Genomic DNA, 23,623 nt, shown 5'->3' with positions numbered 1-23,623 from the left:
CAGGAGAAGATCACAGCTGGGTTTGGGTCTAAATGGGATTGTGGGAATTTAATGAGGTTAGTGAAAATTAATAGGGGGCTCATGTGGGGGGAAGGCAGGGAGGGGACTAAGGGCCTCCTAGAGACAGAGAAGCTGGGCTCCATCAGGAATGGGGTCAAAGAGAGGCAGATGGTGTTGCCATGAGCTGAACACCTGCACAGCACTGCATCCTTCTTTTCCAGCCCTGTAGAACAGCGAAGTCCACCTAATGGGAAGGTGAGCCAGGAGCCAAGGACAGGCACAGCATTACCAGGTGGGTGTACCTCCACAGCCAGGCTAAGAGAGCACAGGGGTGGACCAACAGCCCAGGTATCACCCAGAGAGTTAAAGGCACCAAGTGAAGTCCAACGTTCATCTAGGAATACCTAGGAGCAGGTACGCTCACAGGAGAGATCAGGAAGAATTGGTTGCCTGACTGTCAGATTGAATGGAGCTCATGGAGTTCATGGGTGGAGGTCTCGGGAGAGTCTGACTGGGGCAATTAAAGCCTGTCAGTTCCCTCAGGCTCCTGAAAATCCTCCCTTGTTTTCCCTACAGAGGTGGCAGGACCCAAATTCAACGCAATGGCACATGCCAGGCTGCTTCCTCGCTATTCTTCCAGGATTTTTGTGGCCCTTCTCTATCTCTGTCCTCATCACACAGCAGGAAGTGAGAACACCTGTATTACAGCCTGTATCAGACCTCTGGGAAGGTCACCCCTGTCATTCCTTATGTTCAAGTTTCCTGCTGCCAGTCTACATAAAGCCTCCGTGGTCTTGAGCTGGGTTTGTTGCTTTTCCCTGTGCAAACTTCTGGAGCACCAGCTGTTGCCACCATTTTCTGACTATATTTGATTGATTCCACTATCTCTGGACTTGTCCTCAAGTTGTTTCACTGTATTAAAATTTCAGTGGAAGGAAAACCACCCCAAGCAAGCCAGTTGGTTGCTGTCTTGCATCAGGCAATGTGAGGACTGCACTTCCCAGCGCATGAGACAGAACTGTGGGAGTGCCCTGGCTTGAGGCGAATTCTCATTTCAGCCTGGGGAGGGTGGCGTGTTTGCCAGCTTATGTAAAGCATTGTGATCAGAGCTTTCAGTCCAAATATTCCAGCCTTTCTACAGATTCAGTTGCTGATGCTATTTTAGGGGACCTGATGTCTCTGGGGGATGACTCATTGAAGTTCATCTGTAGCTGGCCGGCATTAATCCAGACTAACAGTCTGATTTGTGAATGTTTCTTTACATAAGAAAACTACTTAAGCATGTGTTTAACTGTGGAGCTTGGCTGAAAAAACCTGGATTACGCTCTGTCCTGCAGCGGGCACAGAGCACCAGCAGCCAGAAGCTGCTGATGCTCTTCAGTAGCCTGTCAATGGACCAGCTTGGGGGCTTGGAGCACATCTCCAGGGTGATATATCCACCTGGGAGGCCTTTTCCAAGTTAGTTCAGCAAGGAACACGCAGGGAGTGAACCCGAGGCAGGGCTGTACCTGTCACGAGGAGATGCTGCAAGTTCTTGCAGAGGCTGAGACCCGCGGTGGGGGTACCTACAAATCCCTCTTGTCATCTCTCCGATGCAAAAGTTTGGACTTGCTGGAGGACTGCAGAAAACTGCTGCCCCAGGACACTGCTGGATTACCTGCTTGCTACCAACAATGAATTTGGTAGCAATCCAAATTAATTATTCTGATATAAATTGTTACAAAACCTGGCTGGTGTCACACTTGAGTCTTTCTGGTTTGTTTGCCTTTGGGGCATGAAGGTGGCCTTTGGGCTGTGCAGTTGTACCACAGCATTTTTAAAAGATATAAATCCATTTATTCTGCTGCCTAACTCCCTATAGTGTTGGCTGTTTCTGCATTTAACCAGGAGGGTGCTTTGCACACAGATTCTTCCACTGGTGAGAAGCGTCTGAGCCAGTGAAGTGGGAACGGAGGAAGTCATTCATGAACGCCTTCACAGGGCATGAGTTTTCTATTTGCTTTGCTCTTCGAGCCAGCACTGTCTAGGAAAATTGCTCCTGAATGAAGCAACTTGAGCTGAAGAAGCTCAAGGGACCTGCTGGTGGTGTGGCTGGAAGAGGGCTTTGGAAAACACAGATCATCTCCTGCAAATACCTGTAGACCTCTAACTTGAATTTTGGCATCTCTGGGCAAAACCACCATCTCCATTTGCTTGTTTACCTTCCCTTTAATTCTTGGTAAAATAATGATGGGATTTGGACTGCAACCACAAGGGTTGCAGGGTTGAAGTGTCCTTACTTGTGGTGGTGGTCTGGAGGGAATGTGATCAGCATATGCCAGGTCTTTTCAGGTACGGACCCTCCTGTTGCGCGTCTTTGTATTTCAGGGATGATATTGCTCGTCATCAAGCAGAGGGGTGCTCACATTTAAACACCCAACAGGAGCACCCAGAGACATTTGGTGGAGCTTTAGCATGTGCACAATGAAGATCCTAAACATGAGATGCTCCTAAATCCACATCCAGGGTATTTTCACCAGCTCCAACAACTCAGCCCGTGAAGAACCTTGATATTTTGGGGGGCCAAAGCAGGCTGGTGTATGGCAGGATGCTTTTGGAGCCACAAGGATGCATCCAAATGCTTTTCAAAGCACAGGATAACTCATTTCCATATCCCTACCTTCCCACCTAGACCACCACTTATCAATGCTGCCATCAGATGGTTTAGCAGGTGCACGTGGTGAACGAATTTTTCAGCAAAGATGGGGTTTAACAGAAGGGACCTCTTCAGCTGGGAGAGCACGCGTGAGGGGAGTGAGGCCTGGGAGGCTTGGATTGAGCAGGCAGCAGCGAGGAGAAGTATTTCAACAGTTATGAGCTTGAGAGTGGAGTTTAAAGCAAAAAGCTTGAAGTGAGATGTGTTAATCAGTGTAGGATTTGGGGTCCTGACTCGAGCTCAGCCTGGTGGTGTTTCCACTGTTGATGTTATCACAGAGACTTTTTTCTTCTGGGTTATCTCCAGCTCGCACAGCTTTGGGGTGGTGATCCAAGGGGCTGCTCAGCCCATGCTTATGGTTGAGGTTGTTAAGGAGTGTGCAGACACCCAAAATCAAACCCTAGGCATTGAGAAATCTTCTGGATTTCCTTTCTCCCAGCGTGGGAGCTCCGTGTGTCTCCGGTGATGGAAAAGAAAGGCTTTTTCCAGAGATCCTGCCTGCCTCAAGGAATGCAGGATCAGGAAGGAGGCTGGGTGGGATGGGAGGTTCACCCCGAGTCTGCAGGCGGATTGTGGTGTGGGACACCAGCACTTTCACAGCATTTTGGTATCACGAATCAGGGCTTGTCACGAGGAGATGCTGCAAGTTCTTGCGGAGGCTGAGTACATGTGGCTGCTGTCCCTGGCTGCTCCCAGTCACGGCTGTGGGGCTGAGCTGGAATCAATCAGAGCCTGTGGATGTGCCGTGACAAACTCCCTGTGCCCAGAGGCGATGCTCCCATAAATCCTGTAAGCATGTGCTTAACTTTGGGGAGCAAGGTGATTGCAAGGCAATATTTTATTCTTGTCAGCTTCAGTGTTAACAGTTACCAAAATCACTTGGGTAATTAAGCTCTTGCAAGAATAAAGTGAAAAGGCACCAGGTGTCTATGGAGATCTAAATCATTTTTCAGAGTGGGCAGAAGAACAGTTTTTGGCTTTCCTCAGTAGCTGGAGTCCTAAAATCCCCAGAGGCAGCACAGATCCCCTCGGAATGAGCTGAAGACAGCAGCCCTGTTTTTCTCAGGTACCTTTTGCCAACCACCTACAAGAAGCTGGTGGGTGACCAGGGCTTCGTACATGACTATTGGTTGGGAACTTCAAAATAAAGAAAGACCTCTTGCAAAGGGCGTGGCTAAAATTTCATTCCAAAGAGTATTTTTGAGATGTATTAGTGTAACTGTTGCTGGAGTAACCAGCTGCAAAGTGCTGATCCCTGTCTTGCAGTTGGGAAAGATAAGGCTGGGACTGCAGAAGGCAAACTGGTTTCCTGTATCTGTGGGATGTCATTGGGAAGATCCCATCAGTGTTTATAAGTATTTATTACTGGAATCATAGAAACATCACAGAATCATGGCATGGTTTGGGTAGTAAGGTAGGTCCCTATCTTTACAGATCATCTTGTTCCACGCCATGCCACAGGCAGGGACACCTCCCACTGTCCCAGGCTGCTCCAAGCCCCATCCAGCCTGGCCTTGGACACTTCCAGGGATCCAGGGGCAGCCACAGCTGCTCTGGGCACCCTGTGCCAGGGTCTCCCCACCCTCACAGGGAACAATTCTATCCCAATATCCCATCCAGCCCTGCCCTCTGGCACTGGGAAGCCATTCCCTGGGTCCTGTCCCTCCAGCCCTTGTCCCCAGTCCCTCTCCAGCTCTCCTGGAGCCCCTTTAGGCACTGGAAGGGGCTCTGAGGTCTCCCTGGAGCCTTCTCTTCTCCAGGTGAGCACCCCCAGCTCTCCCAGCCTGGCTCCAGAGAACCTCCTCTCTCGGGGCTCCATGCAAGGCTCTGAGCTGAACTCTGCAGCCTTGGCCAGGGCCAGGACATGGGGAGGTTCTCGGAGCACCTGGAGATGGCCAGTCCCTGCTCCCAGGAACAGCTGCTTCCCAAACACGCTCCCGAGTCTGTCCCTGAGGGGAAGGTCACCTCGGCCAAAGGTTTTTGTGTCCAGAGCTGCCAAAATCCAAAAAAGCAAAACCCCACTGTTTGGCCAGTGCCTTTCTTGGGATCCTGTGGGCAGATGAGCAGCCCCAAAATGGCTTGTGCCTTGTCATTGTTGGCCAGGAGCTGGGCATGTCACCAGCTGGGCAGAACTAGCTCAGCGTCCCAGGGGGTGACACACAGTCCCCCTTGGGGATAAAACGTGGGGTGAGGACCTGGAGCAACCACCTGAGCCCCCATGGCTTGACGTGTGAGGTGGGACCAGCCTGGCAGATGTCCAGATGGTGCATCTGGAGCTGAACCAAGTCAGGGCTACTTAGATTAATGTAGGGCAGCATGATTAAAGCTCTGGCCTTTGCAATTCCACGTAAGTAGGGTAATTAGAGAACTGGCTTTATTGACTAGGTAGCATCGCATGAGGCAATGTGCGTGCCCAGACCACACCCCCTGTGTGCTCCTGACCCAGGCAGAGCAGAGTGCAGGGAGCTGCCTGTGTTTCTGAAGATGCAGCTGGGTACCCAGCGAAGGTTCTAGAGACACCTGCCAGGCCATTGGACACGTAATCTCCCTGGATCCCTGAGGGCACCTGCATGTGTAAACCCCTGTCGCTGCAGCCATCATTATGCTTTCTGTGTTCCAGCAGGAAATAAACAGCCTTTTGAATGTGGCTTCTAATTTTCTTCCTGTTTCACAAGGGATTTGTATGAGACAGAAGCAGGAAGCAGGATCCCGCTGCACCGGATGACTCCTGTCCCAAAGAGCTGATGAAACTTGTCACACCTACACCACATACTGCCCTGCTGAGTCTCATCTTCATCCTGGCAGAGTGGGTGAATAACATCACCACATCCGCACGGCCCCACTTCACCCTGGGAAGAAATGATTCCCCAGGGCACGAGGAAGTGGAAGGTGAGCACCACTGGGAGAAGGTGGCCTTGGAGCCCTCCCGGGGCTGTGCTGGGCTCTCACATCCACGGTGAACAGTGGTGGAGGGGGGAGCAGCTGGTTCTCCTCTGGGCCAGACTGCAGCCTTGTTTCCAAGCCAACCAGAGTTCCGTGAGCTCCCTGAACGGCTGCAGACAATGAGCCCAGCGAGCCTCCCCCGTATCAGGCTGAGTGCAGCTGATGCTGGAGGCAGGGAAAGCTGAGGCAAAGGGTGCTCAGCCCATGCACCACCTCAGTGTCCATCCTGCCCTTTGCTGGCAGCTCAGTGTCCAGGTGAGAGGCTCTGGCAGGGATGAGACCACCTGGGCACAGCATTCCTGACCTGCCCAGGGCACTTGTCAACACCAGGAGGTAAAAAAGTCTATCCCTGGTCTGGGGATGAAACCACTTGTGTGTTCTTCCCCCTGCAAAATGCCAAATTAACAGAGAAAAAAGGGAATCAAGCCTGGCGCCAAGGAAATCCCAGGTAGTACCATCTTCACGGACCAGAAGGCAACGCTGGAGCTTGGAGATGCCACCTGGCACTGTCAGGGTTCCCCCAGAGACGGTGGGCTCACATTTATCCCGTGGAATGATTGGGAATTTCTGCCTGGAGGGTCTCATTGCAATTTTATTCTGATTTTGGGGCAGAGCAACCTATTTTCCTATACCTTTCCCTCACATTCCCCTTACATCCGCATCACATTGCCCTTACAAGTCGCTTGCAACAGACCCCACACCGCTCAATTAAACGGTGGCACTGGGAGTCTTCTCCACACTTGGCCCCACAGAACACTTCAGGAGGGCTCCATGCCCCAGCTTCACCTCATGTCCCATCACTGGGTGGGAAGGAGGAGAAGTCGGTAAGCCCCCCAAACCTTCCACTCCCCCCCACACCCAGCTTCCTCAGGAACTGTAGGGATACGACAGAGTAATGGGTACAAACTGAAAAAGGGAAAATTTAGGTTATATATTGGGAAGAAATTCCTCCCTATGAGGGTCATGAGGCCCTGGCACAGGGTGCCCAGAGAAGATGAGGGTGCCCAGAGAAGCTGTGGCTGCCCCTGGATCCCTGGAAGTGTCCAAGGCCAGGTTGGATGGGGCTTGGAGCAACGTCGGCTAGTGGAAGGTATCCCTGCCCATGGCAGGGGGTGGAATGGGATGAGCTTTAAGGTCCATTCCAACCAGTTAATATTGGTAGCAGCAGGAGCAGCTGAGGGAGCTGGGAAGGGGGCTCAGCCTGGAGAAAAGGAGGCTCAGGGGGGATCTTCTGGCTCTGCCCATCTCCCTGACAGGAGGGGGCAGCTGGGGAGGGTCGGGCTCTGCTCCCAGGGCACAAAGAACAGGACAAGAGGAAACGTCCTCAGGCTGTGCCAGGGGAAGGCTCAGGTTGGACATCAGGAGGAATTTCTTCATGGAAAGGGTTGTCAGGCATTGGAAGGGGCTGCTCGGGGAGATGGTGGAGTCCCCATCCGTGAAGGCGTCCAAGGAAGGACTGGACGTGGCACTCAGTGCTCTGGTCTGGTTGACAGGATGGTGTTGGGTCTCAGGTTGGCCTCGATGGTCTCGGGGCTCTCTTCCACCCCAGCGGTACGGTGATTCCGCGATGCTTCCCCGCCGCACCCAGCCTGGCGCCGCGCCACACTCAACATGGCGGCATCAGCGTGAGGCGGGCGGGGGCTGGGCGGGGGCGTGTCGCGCACCCAAGATGGCGGCGGCGGCGGGCGGGGTGAGATGGCGGCGGGCGCGCAGGCGCGGGCGGGCGGCGGTGACGCGCGGGGCGCGCGGTGACGGAGCGCGGCGGCCGCGGCCCTTTGTTGGCGGCGGTTGAGGCGCGGCGGGGCCGGGCCGGGCCGGGGCCAACGGCGGCGGCGGCGGGGCCGGACCGGGGGAGGCCGCGGGAGCCGCCGCCGCTCCCTCAGCGCCTCGCCATGGACTCGGACGAGGGGTACAACTACGAGTTCGACGAGGACGAGGAGTGCAGCGAGGACAGCGGCGCGGAGGAGGACGAGGAGGACGAGGAGGAAGACGAGCCCGACGATAACCTGGACCTGGGCGAAGTGGAGCTGGTGGAGCCCGGGCTGCGCGTCGGCGGGGAGCGCGACGGGCTGTTGGGCAGCGAGACGGGCGGGCTGGGCCCTGGCGGTGGCGGCGGCGGCGGCGGCCTGGGCGGCGGGCCGGGCCCCGGCGGCGGCCCCGAGCAGGAGGAGGATTATCGCTACGAGGTGCTGACGGCCGAGCAGATCCTGCAGCACATGGTGGAGTGCATCCGCGAGGTCAACGAGGTCATCCAGGTGCGGCCCCCCGGCACCGGGACTGGGGGCGACACACCGGGGAAGGGGCGTGGGGGGTGGCGGGACGGGTCAGCGGCCTCCTGAGGGGCACCGGAGCCGGCCCGTCCACGGGCCAGGGCCTCACACACACCTGTCGGCACACCCCGAGGCTGGAAGGGGCTCCTCGGTACCTCCCGGGGCTGGAGGGGACTCAACTCGGTATCCCCCGCCGCTGGAGGTGGGCGGGGGGGGCTCTTCTCGGTACACCCTGGGGGTGCAGGGGACTGCTCGTCACCCCATTCTCCCGGGAGGCTCCTCGGGCCTGGCCAGGATCTCGCTTCCTGCCGTGGAAGCGTCGGGAGCGAGGCCTTTGGCACTGAAAGGGCTCTTCTTTCTTTGTGTGTTTGCGAGCTGCGGGCCGTAATCTATGTTTTTTCCCTTATTCTTCTCCGTCCTCATGGTGTTCGGCGGGGTGTAGCTCCTCCAGCTCCTTCGGTAACCCCGCGGAGTCCATGGCAAGCCCTGGAATTCCAGGAGAGGCACCGCTCTGGTTTTGTTGCCGTCTCCCTTCCCTTCCCCCCGCCACACACAGAGGTTGAACCTTGTGTTTATTTCCAGCACAGACCAGGAGGGGTACGAGCAATCCCTTCACAACCGTAACTTTTTTTACCCTCAGTTTTTAAGCGCGTCTCTTTAAAACTGAAATAGAGTTTGAAATAACATTTATCCTCTTTAGATCGAAGTATCTAAGTCTTATCTCTTGGCTCCTGAGCTTTTGGGGAAAAATTCAAGCCGCTGAAATGATTCAGCATCCCTTTCTAAATGTTCGTGGCAGGGTTTGGCTCCACCTCACCATCAAGTTTCTGATACAGTTCACTTTTCTTCAGGTGATGGGTTTTCTTTAGTTCCCATTTACTTACCATAATTCAGAGTAAATAGGAGGTGCTACCCTTTTTCCAGTATGCCAACCGGAATACTGTGAGAAATCTGTGGATACTAAACATTGAGGGATCCAGTGCCCAGAAAGCAGTTGTTTTGCTGGTTGTGTGTGTTCATAAATCTCTTTATACACGAGATGCTTCAGTGTATGTTTTTTCTCCAACTGTCCTGTGCTCTGCAGTGGCTGGGACAGCAGCTTTAAAATGTTGCTTTATGTGCTATAAATCCCCTGTAGTTTATATGGAGCTTGATGCAAACAGCTGTAAAAGTATTTGCGTGCAAAATTAGTACATGGCATTCCTTGAGTCAAATTAAAGTTTATTACTTTAATGATAGCATTGCCCATGTAAAGCTGAATAAAGGAGTCTGCCCGGATTAGCTGATTACCCTGCAGTTAAAGAAGATCTCATAGTTAAACAGGGATGTTTCTTTGCTCCCAGGTATTGATCCTGATATAGGGAGGGAAACAATTGGGAGGCAGACATGCAAACAGTTGGGAACTTCAGGTTTTTACTCTTTAAAATAGCCGTTAAGATAGTGAGTCTGTGTTTAATGATTAAGATTGCAGAAGTCATGGCCCAAACTGTTTGTATTGAACTGATTCTGACATATTCCTTATCTTTGTATAAGACAAGTGGTGGAAAAGTTACTGCCAGTGAGGAATTGAGAGTGTTCCTGCTCCTGCATTTTCCAGACCCGACTGGTGAACTCACCTGCATGTCCTTCGTGAACTAATTTGTTAGAGAAGGTCCTGATTGGTGGTCTGAGCGGATTTGCCCCCCTCTTACACTGCCCTTGAAGCTGTTTGACTGTGTGCTCGACTTGTGAGTTTCAGAACTAGTGCAGAGAAATGGATTTAGGTGATGAGCCCCTTGTTCTGCCCCTGTCCCCGGCGTGGCAGCAGGAGGCCTGACCCTATGCTGGGCTCTGCAGAACCACCCCCCGGACCCTCCCGTGGCTGCTCTCGTGCTCCAGTTGCTGCCTGGGGTTTGCAGTAGTTCCTCCTGGTTTCGCAGAGCAGGGTGCACAAAGCCAGTCTGTTCAGAATGTCATGGGTAAACCTGGGACCCAAAACCAGCTTAGGCCCTGGAATGCATCAGAAGAGGGTAGGAAAACACTCAGTTGCCGTGAATGGCTGTTAAATGCCAGCTTCCTGCCATCAGATTTCTGGGCTGTTCTGGGATAAGTGGCCCGACTTCGGCTGATGCTTCAGGATTTGCTCATTCCCACTCCTGTGGCTGCTGGTGAAATCTTCCAGCGCTCTGTTCTGTTTATTTCCTTGTGTTTGGCGCCCAACCAGGATTGCTGCTGCTGCTTTTCTGGTTCAGTAAACCTTTTCTGGAGTCACATTGGCTCGGGATGCTGCTGCGGATCCTCGGTTGCTGAGCTGTGATTCACTTGTTCCAGTCAAGTACTGGATGGCTTCGGTCCCTGTGTCTCTGCCATGGGCTCTTGGTAGCAAGTAGTGATGGTTGTGGTTACATTTTTGGGTGCTTTGAACTTACTTGTCCAAGGGAGGATGTAATGTACAGCCTGAAAACTTCAGCTGTAGGTCTTATGCTCTCTAATGAGTGATTTTTTTAATAATCATGTGCAAGGTATAAATGGGATTTTGTTTTGTAGCTGTAGCGTAAGGAAAATGGAACAGGGAGCCACAGAGTATTTGCAAGGAGGTATCTGAGCCATGGCAGGTGTAACTCTGTATTAAAACACTCAGTTCAAGCAGTTATTAGCTGACAGGGCTACAGTTGAAGTGACTAAATTATTCTCCCATGCATTTGGTCATTTCCAAATACAAGCTGTGTAAGAAAAAACATGAACTTTTCTGGGCAGGGATTTATCTGATGGAGACTTTGCAGAAGTAGGAGCTAACCTGTGACTAAGTTGCTGCTCATAGAGACTGTGGTTCACCCGGTTGTGTGGAATGGGCTTTTGGAGACATCTGCTCAGTGCCAAACTCTGCTATCACTTGGCCTCCCTAAGACCACTGAACCTACAGTGAACCAGGCAGGTTTCAGAATGTCTCAAATATTCTGAATATTTTACACTTGCTCTTTCTTGTCTGAGCATAAGCAGGATTTCAGGTGTTTAATGGTGGTTTTTGCACTGTATTTGGCACTTATGCTCATAATCTGATTTGTCTGTGTGTCGCATGACAAGAATTCCCCTTGCTCTGTGAATGCAAAAATAGGGATATGAATAACCCCTTAACCTTGTGCTGTTGGTTGGCTGAGATTTGTAAACCTCAGAGTATTCCTCCTGTCCTCTCCCTGTGATTAGGCGGAGCAGAGAGCAGTTTGCCATGGTATTTGGAATTTTAGTTGTCTAAGTAAACAGGCGGATTTCTGGTGGTTTTCCACCCGCTGGCAGAATAAGTTAGCAAAGGACTGTAAAAACCTAGACACAGAGGTGCTGTGGAACAAAAGGCTTCCTCCTCCCAAAGGCATTTTCCCACAGTTGAATGTCTTCCCCATATTCTTCCTCTCTGGACTTTTGTCCAAATAAGCCACTGCCACTTCTTTTTTAATATCAGATTGCTATTTCCATTTTTGCTCTAGATTTTTTCTGAAAATAAACTTGAAAAATGTTTAGAATGGCATATTTATTTCTGCTCTGAGTAGAGCACATGATGTGTCTCTGTAGCCTGGCTTGGCCCAGTGTTCTCCTTGCCTTGTTGCAACCTTGTGCAATTCCAGTACTTCCAGGTTGAATTAATTCCCCCTTTTTGCCTGCCTTTTTCTGGAGCGTTCCAATGACATTGTTGTGATGTCACTGACCATATTCATTCTTCCTGGACTTTGTAATGGTGAGGTGTTGAAAATACTGGGGCGAAGCTCTGAGGTGGCAGAAAAAGGAGCTGAGCCTCTTGTTTTCTTTCCCCACCCCACAGCGGGGATCAGGATCCTGGATGTGGCTGGGTTTTGTGCCTGGCCTGTTGTGCGATTGTGAGCATGTTGAGCTTCAAACCTCAGCTTTCTCTGGAAGGACGTGGCATTACTGGATCCAGCAAAACTTAGTCTAGCTCAAAAATATCTTTTCTTTTGATTAAAGGCTTTACATTAGATTTTTTAGAGCAGACCAGGTCAGGTGTAACATCAGAGCATTTGCAGCAAGTACAGGTTTCTTATTTACGTGATGGAGCTGGGTTCCTTCTTTGGAAGCAAGGTTAGGTCCTTGCTGGTAGAAGCTTTGCCATTAAAAGAAGCCCAAACCCCAGGCCACTCCAAAGTTAAAAACCCATGTTTGTTGAGGAATGGCTTTTCCCGGAGGCCCCTGGAGTTCCACAGCCCTGCTTAAGTAGAGCTCTGTCACGGCAAGTGCAAACCCATTGTTACAGGAGGGGTCTTGTTAAACAGTAGCTTCACTTGCTTGGACAAAACATCCCGATTTCCAGGTGGAACTTAGGAAATCTTCCCAGTACTGGTGTAATTCAGCGTACTGTGGGCAGTACATTCCAAAGGTATTGTCCAGAGCAGGGATGACTTGCCAGTGAGCAACAGGAATTGCTGCTTGTTGCTCAGGGTCGTGCTTAAAACTGTGCTTAATGTTAGGGATGACATCTTGGAAATTCAAAGTGCTTGGATCTGCCTGACAAGCATTAGGTGGGAGTCTGTGGGTGGAAGCGCTCGAGGCTGGTGCTGCTTCCATCCGGGTCCGCTCGCAGCGAGAGGTGCATTTGCAAACCTCCTCGTGTGGTTACTTGATAACAAAATTCATATTGGGCCTAAATGTTATGATGCTGGGAGGAAATGCTTTGTTAAAACCCCATGTTTCTGTCACGTGGTGTTTATAAGGTGTTTCATTATAGCAGGAATGCATTTAATATTTCCAAGGAATGGAATAAACTTCATTGTGACAAAGCATTCCTGGAATCTTGTATAAGCAATCACTCCAAAACTTTTGGAAATGACATGGTGTCTGTTCCTGACATGTCAAGACATGTAATTGAGTATAATAGAATTTTTAAAATGTTACTTTAAATTTCAGCATTACCAGGTAGAAAAGTCTTGTTAAGTCTCCAGAGGAATTTCAACTTCATACTTAAATATGACCCATTTGCTTTGTGCTTTATGTTTCTGTTAGGCCAAATGCAAATCTCATGGTTGGCCATGTGTGAAAACATTTGATACTGGTTGCTTTTGTCTCAACGTAATTTTCCCAAAATCACAGCAAGGCAGCCTTTTTCTCAGGGGCCTTGGGGTGCACATGGGGACAGGCGTGTACTGGGATGTTTTCAAAGTGAAACTGAAAACACTCATTGTTTTTTAGCTACTTTAAAACGTTTCTTTCCGGAAAGCTGAAACTAAATAGTAAATACAGTTGTTGCTGTTCCCTGTGGGTTTAATTTCAGTGAGCAGGACCATTCCTGCTATGCAAAGTAGAAGGGTTGTTTCTGCTATAAATTGGAAGCTGTGCCACTGAGAAGTCAGAGTTGAGACTGCAGTTGATGCGAAACAAGAGCTATTTCTGAGTGTTGAAGCATCACTGAAAATGAAAACACAGGTTCCCCTTTTATACTTGTCCCAAGCTCTGACCCCTTAGTTTTAACCTTGCACGAGTTCAAGTCCCTAACAGCAAATAAACCCCAAAGCTCCAATGCCCTTTGGAAATGTAGGGCAGTCTTGTTAAATAGTTTTCAGTTTTCTATTTTGAAACTAATTTCTCTTCCCCTTTACTCCATGAATGAGACAAACAAGAATGTGGTTCTGCTGTTAGTGTCAAATGTGATAGTTGAAGGAAGTGATGGTTGGAATCTCCACACTGTGTTTGTTGTAACAGCGAGTCAAGGGTTTCATCCAGAATTTCTTTGTAGGAGCCTTTTTTTTTTCCTGGAGAAGGTAGCAACTCATTCCTCCACTTAGGGAAACTGGTTAACTGGGAAAAGTGTCTGGAGTTTGTCAGTAGCTGTGAAGGCTGGAAGTCCTCTCCACATAGCTCAGTCCTGAACTCACCTGTTCAGGGTCCTCCAGATTTCTGGTACTTCTGGAATTATTGGGATCTGAGTATTGTAAGTGATGTTTTCTCTTCGTGGCTGGCTACACTGGATCCCTGACAGCTACAAAGGATGTTTGGAGGCTTTTGGGTGCATACAAACACATAATGCTGCTGAATTTCATCAAGTCTTTTAGTAGCTGCAGCAACTGCAAGGAAATTGCAGCCTCGTTTGTTGTAAAACACCTTGGGAGGGTTCGTAGTTGCTCAGTAATGCCAAATGGTGCATTTGAGCACAGCCCGGAATACAGATGCCTGAGGTTTGGGAGAGGGCTGCTGGCTTTGTGTGGGACGTTGGTGCAGGAGGCTCTGAGGGGACGAGGCAGTCAGCTGGGAGAAAAATCATTAGTAATTTGATAATGGAAATGGTGATAATATTTAAGTATCTTCACCATCCCAGGTGTTTGGAGTGTTGGAAATCCTGAACTTGGCCTATATAGAATTCCTTACCTCTCTCTTGGCTTTTGATCTTGACCTGTGATGGAAACACTGTTTAAATAAATGCTTTGAAAACTACCCCCCAAGGCTTCCCTCAGTAGTTGCTTCAGGTGTAACCGAGTTTGTACTTCACAAGTCTGTGCCTTTCCTGAGTTTGGAATGCCTGTGTGAGTGCAGAGGCTCTTGCAGGAGCGATCCCTTGTTTACATGGTGTAGCAATGCCAGGTCATTACTTCTGGTACTCAGAGCAGCTCACTGTGGTGAGGGTTTGAGCCACTCTACATATACAGCACTCAAACAGAACCGTCGGCATTGAGTCTTTTCCTTGTTTTTAGAGACTGAGAACTTTTTCACATGCTGGGAATTGTTTCAGATCCAAAACCTGACGTAGATAGCTTTCAACAGCATCAAAGTCTCTTGGAGGAAGTGAGTAAGCCCTTGTGAAACCGTCTTGGATGGTTGTGGTGCATTTTGGCATTGCCAGCTGTCTTGCCTTGACTTTTGGGCAACTTTTGGGAGCTGGTGAAGCACAAAGCTGGTAGGCATTGCCACTGCCTAGTAAAAAGGGAGAAACAAAGAAGTGACTTTGTAGGGACACGTGTCTCCCCCTCGGTGTCCTCCCTCTGGAGAAGCATGGAGCGCAGACATCTGGAGAGGAGCGCACAGCTTCTCCATGGCCATGTTACGGCGCCTGTCCTCGTTGCCAGGCTCCAGCACGTCTGTGTGATGGCAAAAGGTTGTGGTCCTCTGTGGATGTGTTTGGGAGAGGAGCCAAATACAGCTGCTGGGGACAGGGCAGTAACTGAGAGCCCTGTGAGCAGGTGACTCTTGGCTCTAATCTGGTTGTAATTGAGTGTACAACCTACCTAAAATTGGGCTTCTTGGTCTTCTCCTGATGGTTTCCACTGGTGCCCACTTACTGATGTTGGCACATTAAGACCCTTCTTCCCAATCTTTCTAAAACATTCCTGGTTTTGTATCTTCCTGGTTAAAAACTTATATCCTAGAGCACCATGTGGCACCTCTTGTTTCCAGGGACAAGCAGTGCAAGGATCATGTCTTGGCCATCTGCTTCAAAATTAGGTCTTGTGGGAGAGTACTTGCGTCTGAAACGTGAAGGTGTGAGAGGCTTCCTGGTCTGAGGGGAGGGACTCTCCATGTACTGTGTCACCACAAATAGGCCTTTTTATGTGCATTTTAATTCACAACAGATGAAGCTTTCATTGCTTTGTGATTTAAGAAATTTGGGAGCTGGGGAGAGATAATCCTAAAGTTTGAAACTAAAAGGTTGGATATTTGCTTATTTCCTTTGCAGCCCTTCAGAAAAATTGTCTGTGATTGTTACAGTAATTTCACCAGATGAGGGATACAGACTCTAAACTCTGTTTCCCAGCAGATAATCAGGATAGAGTAGGAGTTCTGCTCTAAAGGATTCTACATGGGCACAGTTAAAGTCCTCTCAAAGTCGAGAACACACAGTAAAAACTTAGTAGAACCAGAAGAATCTGTATAATTGCACCTGAAAGTAGTCAAATGGCAAAATAACTGACTTCTTTGGGTGTTAGTTCAAAGATTTTAAACTAATATTTGCTGTTCCTGTTAAGGAGAAAGCCTGAAGAGACTTTGTTCCAAGGTAAAGAAATGAAAATTTGAAGTGGTTCTGAAGGTTCCCACTTCCTGTCTGGTGTCCATGGCTGGGTCAGCCTCTGAAGGAGCATGTTGGGTGCTGCCCTGCGAAGGATGTTTCTTTGCTGTTTTCTTCAGCAAAACTCTTCCCGAGCCACAGATGAAGGAGCTGGTATTTGACCAACAAACACCCTCGTGTAAAAATCCCAGCAGGACATGGCTGTTTTTACTGTCCTGTGCTGCTTTGATGTGTGTGGGGACCTGGTGCTGTAGTGACAGTGCAGTGCTTTGCTCTGGGTCACTTCTTTGGGGTTTGCCTTTGGTTTTCTTAGTTGAGATGGGCTTGGTTGGCTTGAAACACCAACACACTCAAACCATTGTGATGTTTGAGTGCCTGACACTCATCCCCAGTAGTGCTTTTTGGGATATACAGACGTGCACCCACAACAGAGCCGTGGTTGTGTGGATATTGCACTTGGGCAGTTCCCATTCCCTGACTGCCTGGATACAGCTGTTTGCAGGGCCATAGAATGTAGGGAATCAGGAAACTCTCCAGTTAAAAGTGTCTCCTCTGCTCTTTTTGCTCAGCCCTCTGACCCCATGAGCAGCTACTTTGCTCCAGTTGCCAGAAGTGGTGGTGTTTGACTTGTTAGCTCTGTCAGCCAAACAAATGGATGTGCATCCACACCTCAACATTTCTGTGGCCTGTTTTGTGTGCACATCTAGTTAGAGGTGCATATTTAACTTTGGAAAGAGCTCTGGGGAGTTTTTCAAAATTTTGATCCCCTCTGCAGCTGGTAACTGTGGGCTTGGTGTGTTCTTGTGCAACAAACCTGAATGCAATCAGCATTCCTTTGTCTGGCAGGTAGAAATGTGGAGAGGGATTAGAGGAAACCAGGAGGACTCACATGAATAAACAGTCTCCCTTGCAATGAGCTTTCCTGTGTGGTAAGAAAAACTTAAAACTAAGTTAACTCCTAGTAATCTTCATCCTAGTCATCTAGGATCTGAGAAATAGGGAGTGAAAGGAATGGTGTGGAAAGAGTGTGGGAGAGCCATGTCTTGAGTTGGATTCCAGAGCAGGAGCTTGGAAGTGAAAGAGCTTTATTGACCAATGTGTATTAAAACTGGGCTGAACAGCAGCTTTTTAATAAAAAAGGAGGAAGAGCAACATTCTGACTCTTAGTTAGCAGCATAATTTTTCTTCTTGGAGCAGCAGTGTAAAGTGGAAGGTCCTTGGAGTAAAATCTCACCTAGTATGCATAGAGGAAAATAACTATAACACAAAATAAGAATTCAATAAAAAATTAACAATTTCTGCGCCCTATGAAGATCTGATGAGATAATGTGTCAGATGTCTTTGTTTTTATAGTTTGTAATACTTGTGCAATGACTGAAAGGCCATCTGAGCAAATTGAGGTGATACTCTCTGATTTATACACATTTTGGATATATGTTAGCTTGTTCTGTAATAACCAGTCTCTTTATTTTATGTGGTAATATGACATGCTTGAATTATCCTTATTTGTATTGTTAATAGAGCTGAAATTGATGCTTGAAAATGTGCACAAAACTATTTCTGGCTGGGGTGACAGCTTCTAGGAGGGGAACAGTGCAAGGACTTGGAGTTCTCTTTAGGGGTGATGGATAGTGAAACTCTCTGGAGGGAGGGTGTTTGGGATCTCTGTCACTCTGGTGTGCTGTGATGTAATTCCCTGCTGTCCCTTGCCAGGGTGTCTCTGCAGGCAGCACTGGGATTTGGAGGAGGCTGGGTGCCAGCCTATTTAGTGCACTCAATTATTCACCAGTCATTAGTGTAATTATTCCTCTTGTTGCCCTGCACAGCAGTTGCAAAGGCAGGGCTGATTAGGTGGGTTTTTCCTCTTGCAGAAGCCCAGTGTCTTGATGATGGTAATATTTTAATGGAAGAGGAACAAGGGATATCCTTGTCAGCTAGTGCACAGTCCATCAAATACAAAATTGCACATCCAGGTTTGTTTCCCATTCTCTACCAATATGGAATAGAGATGGGGAATCTGCACTTACTTCCTAGTTTGACTCAACAGATGTAGAAACACTTCTGATTAAATGAGTGCAAGTCTGTGTAGAGGCAAGTCTTCAAAGCCCTTAAATGAGAAAATGGTGAAAACACTGGAGGTTTCCTGTTCTCCCCCACTGCTGTAGGACTTGTGTTCTGCTATTTCTGTATCAGATCCCACCAGACTATTTTCTCTTAACTCGAGGGAGCTCAGGTAGCTGGTTAAAAATACCTGCAGCAATTAGAGACTGCAGTTAGACTTTGAGGTATATCTTGTTGGGAACAAGAGCGAACAAGCGATTGCTAAACTCCTTATGCCTCCAGAATATCCTTTCTTCAAAGGTGGCTTCTGCAGAGCCCTCAGAGGAAAAAGTTTTGGGGTGTAAACAGGCAAAATTGCTTCTTGTAGCGGAAATCCCGGCTTATAAAATAACGTGTTGCCAGGGCTGTGTTTTGTTGGCTGTAAAACTAAGTAAGAATAAATGAGCAGAGTGTGGTAAATAAACTGCAAAGTCATCATTAAAAAATGATCTGAGCTAGAGGAGGCTTGTTGGGAAAAGGATGCTGGCAGGTTTTCCAAGTGCAGATGCAGGTTGTGCCAGCAGAACAAAGTGCTTTTGCAGGTAAAGCTGCTTTTTGCAGGGAAGCGGTACAAGCCACAACCACATCTGCGCTGGGGCTGCTGCCAGCGTCAAGATGTTGCCAAAGATTACATCCCCAAGCCACTGCTGCATTGGCAGTGGTTTCCTGGGCCTAAAGAGTTTCTTAAGATGGCTAAATTATTATTTTTTTCCTTGACTGAGAGTTGTAGACTAAGGCATAGGCATCACCAGAATGGATTTCCTGCCTGTTTGTCAGGGTGACTTTGGGTGTTTAAAACATATTTTGCCTGTGATGGAGAGATGAAATCACCCTAAGGAATGTGGTTTTTTTCTTTCCTAAAATACTGTGGAGTGTGGTGATGCTTCACTGCGATGGGAAAACTTCCTCTTTGCCCAAGTGAAGAGGGAATGGATCATGAGGTGTTCCTTTGAAGAAGGGACAAAATCAGAAGCAATGAGGGACAGAGAATTGAAGAAAAGTACCAAGTGCTCACCTCACTGGGGCCTGGAGGAGACAGAGAAGATAGAAGAATGTTAAGGATTCTTTTTTTCTCCAAAAATGCTCATATAAATCGCCCCTGGCTAAAAATTCTTGTGCCAAGCCCATGTCTCTCATGAGTCACGCTGTCGCTGAAGGGGTTAACACTTTCATGCCACCAGTGACTATGTATCCAAATGTTTTTGAAGTAACCTGGCCGTTGCCAAGAGAGAAGTTATTCATCGGGATGGCTTTTGTTTACTTACCCTGGTAGATCTTTAACTTGCAGGGGTTTGTGGGTGCCGCCTCATTGTGCTCATGGAAGCAGTTATCATCCCTTGCCATTTTCTTCTTCCTGTCTGTATATTTGTTGGAAAATGTTAATTATAATGTTCTGAACTGGAAGTCAAGATTCAGGACAGGCTGCACAGGCATGTTACCGTGAGATTTTTGTGTAGTGAGTTATTTCCCCCAAGTACCTGTGAGTCTGAGGGCTCTAATTTCTGCGTATAAAGCTCTGTTCACGGTCAGGTTATCTTGAGATTTTTAGGAATCAACAGTGCTTATCTTGAGGTGATACAGAGTTTGGCTGGATTATATCTTCTGTATTAAACAGCTCGTGTCTCTGTGCCCAAGCACCCTGTGATAGGTGTTCTCCAGCAGTGCCCAGTAACAAAAGCAGGTGGGAGGCAGATCACCCGAAACCTGAGACTTAACCAGCAGTGTTTGAGAGACACCTTCATGTCGAACATACCTGGGGGCTGATCCTCTGCTTGCACACTGTCTAAAGAGGGGACACCCTTAAATCATCATCTGGAAGGACAGTTGGAGAGCCCTGTGCTGAGAATTTACAGAAGTTAACCCAGAAAATCAGTTAGTTGTTTTCAAGGCACGTGTTTGAGCCTACAGACAGACCTGCTGTGGAAACAGTCTGTGGAAAAAAAATGCACAAATTAAGAATTTACTTTTCCCAGTATAACTGTGATGCTGAGTATTAGAAAAATACCTTCATCCTCCCAGAGTTTGTCTGATTTCTTCTAAACATTTCAAGTATGCCATGGCACCATTATTTCTTCAAGTTGCTTCTGATACTTCTTCCACTGATCTGCTCATAGCAGCCTCCTAACACTGCCCTGGACTGGATGGTGCCTTTGAATGTGCTTAAAGCAGCAAAAGCAAAGTTCTGTTGTCCTAAAGGTGTGCAAAATCCATGAGGTGCTGGATACTGTTAAGTGGGAAATGATTCACTGGCCAGAGCTGAGGTGCCTGTTCCTTACGCTGCATGAGCTGCTGGAAGCAGGAGCCAGCAGAGCCAGCAGTTTTCCTCCCTGGTGTGGAGGAACAGAGCCAGTCTCCTACAGATTTATAAATCCCAGGATGTGGGTACAGCCCTTTGGGTGCCTCTGGCTCTGGGCCAGACCCTGGCAGTGCACAGTGCAGTGAAAGAGCCGAGTCAATGTACCAGTACATACTGGAGTGAGGGAAAAGAGCAGGGAGAGCTTTTTTGAGACTCCAGAAGACTGGTACAAAATGATTTAAAGGAAGAAAGCAGATGTACAGTTCATCATTCAGCTTTATTCCTTTAGCATCCATTTCTGCCTGCAAACAGGACAGTTTCTGGAGCTCACATCAGCAGACCTGTACTTTCCCAGAAATACACAGTTCATTCAGGAGTTGAGTCACTGACGACAGCATTCCCATGAAACCCAAATGTGGTGCTTTGGGTTGTTTCCTTTTATCGGCTTGATGGGTAGCTGACCTGACATATGCTGCTTCCAGTCTTTCCAACATTGACTAATGAAAGACCTTAAAAAAAAGTGCATTTCTGTCAGGCTCACGTGGTTACTTGGAGGACACTTGGTAGTAGTTCTTGGCAGTATTCCCACAGTTTACTATCAAAATCTGGTATTTGGTAGCCCAGGTGAATACAGCCCCCCAGACACAGGGGTGAAGAGGGTGAGGGCCTGCCCTTTGCAGCTGGTGGGATAATGGAGAAAAAAAGTGGGACCTTTGGGTGTGCTTGGCATCAAAGTATGTCCCAATATATTTTACAGTCTTTGGGACAAAAAGATTTGGGGGTCTGTTGATACGGGAAGACCCAGTTTTAACATGCCTGACACGTGGCTCTTGGCAGACTGAGACAAACAGATTTCTTGGAAGCAAGTCCCTGTTGTCCAGGTCGTGCCAGCTCAGCTGTCTGGTGACACAGTGATCCTGTCTGTGTTAAAATAAACCAGTGACCCCCTTCACCCAGTCAGTTCCTGTGTTTGGTCACTTGTGTTCCCATCACTGACGGGCCGGTGGGAAGTCCAGGAGCCAGTGCTTGTGTGAACTTGTGTTGCTGCTGAATAAATACTTTCTGAGCTGGTCTGGTCTTGCCCAGTTATTGCCCTATTTCAGATTAAAATCATAATCCAAGTAGCTGTCACTTCATCTCATAGGCAAAAATAGAGCTGGTGCACAGCTAAGATGTTCTGGGTGTCTAGAGTCTTCCTCGGCCTCTCTGGAATCTTGTGCAGGGGGAGAAATTTCTGACCTGTGCTCTTGGGCCAAGCCATGGTGTTTTGGTACTTTTTGCCAGTCACTTCCTTCATTCAGTATCGTTTCTTTCTGTGGCAAAATGTGCTTTTGCTTTCCTCTTGAAGCAACACAGTGTATGTTATTCAAGCCAGGCATTGTTATATCGGTCTGAGATAAGAATTGAAACTGCTGCCGTGTGTAGTCTTCCAGAGACTATGTAGAACTGAAAGTATCTAAGGATGTTCTTTCTGCCTTAGGAATGCTTGTGATCTGGAGAAAACCCAACTTTTTCTGTCTGATGGTGCTGGATACATTTGTGATCCATATATGAGATCAGTGCAGTAACTGTGTGTTGAGTCCAAACTGAAGTGTGGTGGGGTGAGAATTTCAATAGGATTGGGGTCATGTTGGATAGAAGAGGAAAAATGGAGCCTGGAGGTCTGGAAGAGCAGTGATATCAAGAGGGAAGGGGGCTCAGATATGTGTTGTGGGCGCTGGTTGTGGGAGTGGTGTTCTGTTGACAAGCAGGGAAGGTGACTGTATGTCATTTGTGATGGGGACACAGAGGTCCGTTATTGATTTCCTAAATATCCATTTGTATTTTGTGGACTGTCATCCTATCAGAGCAACTCTGTGGCGCTAGATGTTGACTGAAGGTTTGACTTGAGGGCGAAATTGGTGATTACCGGGGACTTGGAGTTTACCTGGATGAACCCACAGGCCCTTTACATCCATGGTAGCCAAAACTTGCAGGGTTTTTGCTCTCACCTCGTGCCCAGCCTGGCTGCAGCGCTGGGGGCTGTTTGCTTCCTCCACAGCGGGAGGGGAGATATTATGGAGCTGCTGAAATAGTAAACTGGAAGAATTATATGGAAATGATGCCATCACCTTCTCCTACTCTTTTAAGGCAAGTCTTTGCAAATCCTTGAGTGGGAGGCACTAGGTTGAATAAAGCCGTTGTGCAGCGTACTCCGGCACCCATGTGCTCCCACTCCGGTGCTCAGCACGGCAGCTGCAGTCGCTCAGCGGAGACTCTGGAAACCAGAGCTGGGGCTCATGTTGCCTACCCAGCTTTGCTGAGCTTCTGTTCATACGTTGGGATTTCTTGTGCTGGGAGACACCAGTAAGAGAGAAATCCTTTGGGTGATAACTGCTGTTGTGAGCAGTGAAACATCAGCTCAGGACCTGTGGGTCCTTCGTCTTTAAAGGATGGAGTTTATACTCCAGAACTATAGAAAAACGAAATAGAATCCAAAGTGTTCTTCAGTTTAAACGTATAAAATAAGGGTTAACATCTCTCTGTGTCCTGCCATCAAACCCTAGCTCTCCTCCTTTCGCATAGCTGAAATGCTGGAAGAGACCTTCCCTGGTCCTTTTTAATTCATGTTGGGTTGGTGGTAGAGCTTCTGCAGTCTTCTGAGAGCAACAGGGTGAATCCGTGCCATCTTCTTTTATTTAAAGTATTACAGTGTGAATTCAGTTTTTGCAATTCCAAATCTGCTAATTCATCCTGGAATTGTTGCTTTAGTGGTTTTTTTCTGATTTTAAAAGCTCTGTTAGACAATGGCTCTTCGTTGCAGCTCCTAATCATTAACCTGAAAGCTTTCCAAAAGGCTCTGAGAAAATGTAAAGCAGCTGACTGCTTCATTTCTGCCTCTTGAACCAATTAACTGAAGTAATAGAGTTTTCGCCGAAGTTGCTTTTTATTATCTTCCCCTGCTAGAAGACTGTATGTTCATCAGAGCTGGAAACAGTCGGTAGAGTGCAGGTAAGTTACTACAAACCCAGATCATCAGATCAAGCTGCCATTTGGTGCCATCACGTTATGGTCCTAATTCAGTAACTCTGTAAAACTTAATTTTCAGAATTAGGAGATGATGTGTGAAGGGAAGTTAATGAGATGGAGAAAGATGTAGGGAACTAAGGAGATGATTGGTGTCGAAGTCAAAGGCTCTGTATGTGTTAATGGGGAGTTATGATGAGGTGGCAAATGCCAGATAGAGGACAGCAGATGACAGTAGTCACAGGGAGCAGCCTGGCTTCTTGTGGAGTTGTTCAGAAATGGCAGGAAACTGGTACATTTGCAGGTGGTTTAGAGTTCTAACTCAATCTTCAAAT

General features: G+C 48.2%; 1 protein-coding gene across 2 annotated transcripts in view; it reads left to right on the top strand.

The window, feature by feature from the left end:
- Window positions 1-7,382: 7,382 nt before the first annotated feature.
- The window catches only part of ARIH1 (ariadne RBR E3 ubiquitin protein ligase 1), a 49,264-nt gene continuing 33,023 nt past the window's right edge, over window positions 7,383-23,623 (top strand). Inside the window, exon 1 of one of the 2 annotated variants that reach the window (XM_032122829.1) lies at window positions 7,383-7,893. In XM_032122829.1, the coding sequence (XP_031978720.1) occupies window positions 7,531-7,893 (363 nt within the window). In that variant the 5' untranslated portion in view covers window positions 7,383-7,530. The remainder of the gene's footprint in view (window positions 7,894-23,623) is intronic. The other variant, XM_032122830.1, reaches the window with a different exon arrangement.

Source organism: Corvus moneduloides, chromosome 13 (genome assembly GCF_009650955.1).
Source record: "Corvus moneduloides isolate bCorMon1 chromosome 13, bCorMon1.pri, whole genome shotgun sequence".
NCBI lineage: Eukaryota > Metazoa > Chordata > Aves > Passeriformes > Corvidae > Corvus > Corvus moneduloides.
Note: the sequence above shows the minus strand (reverse complement) of the source record. Positions and strands in the feature narration are given on the sequence as shown.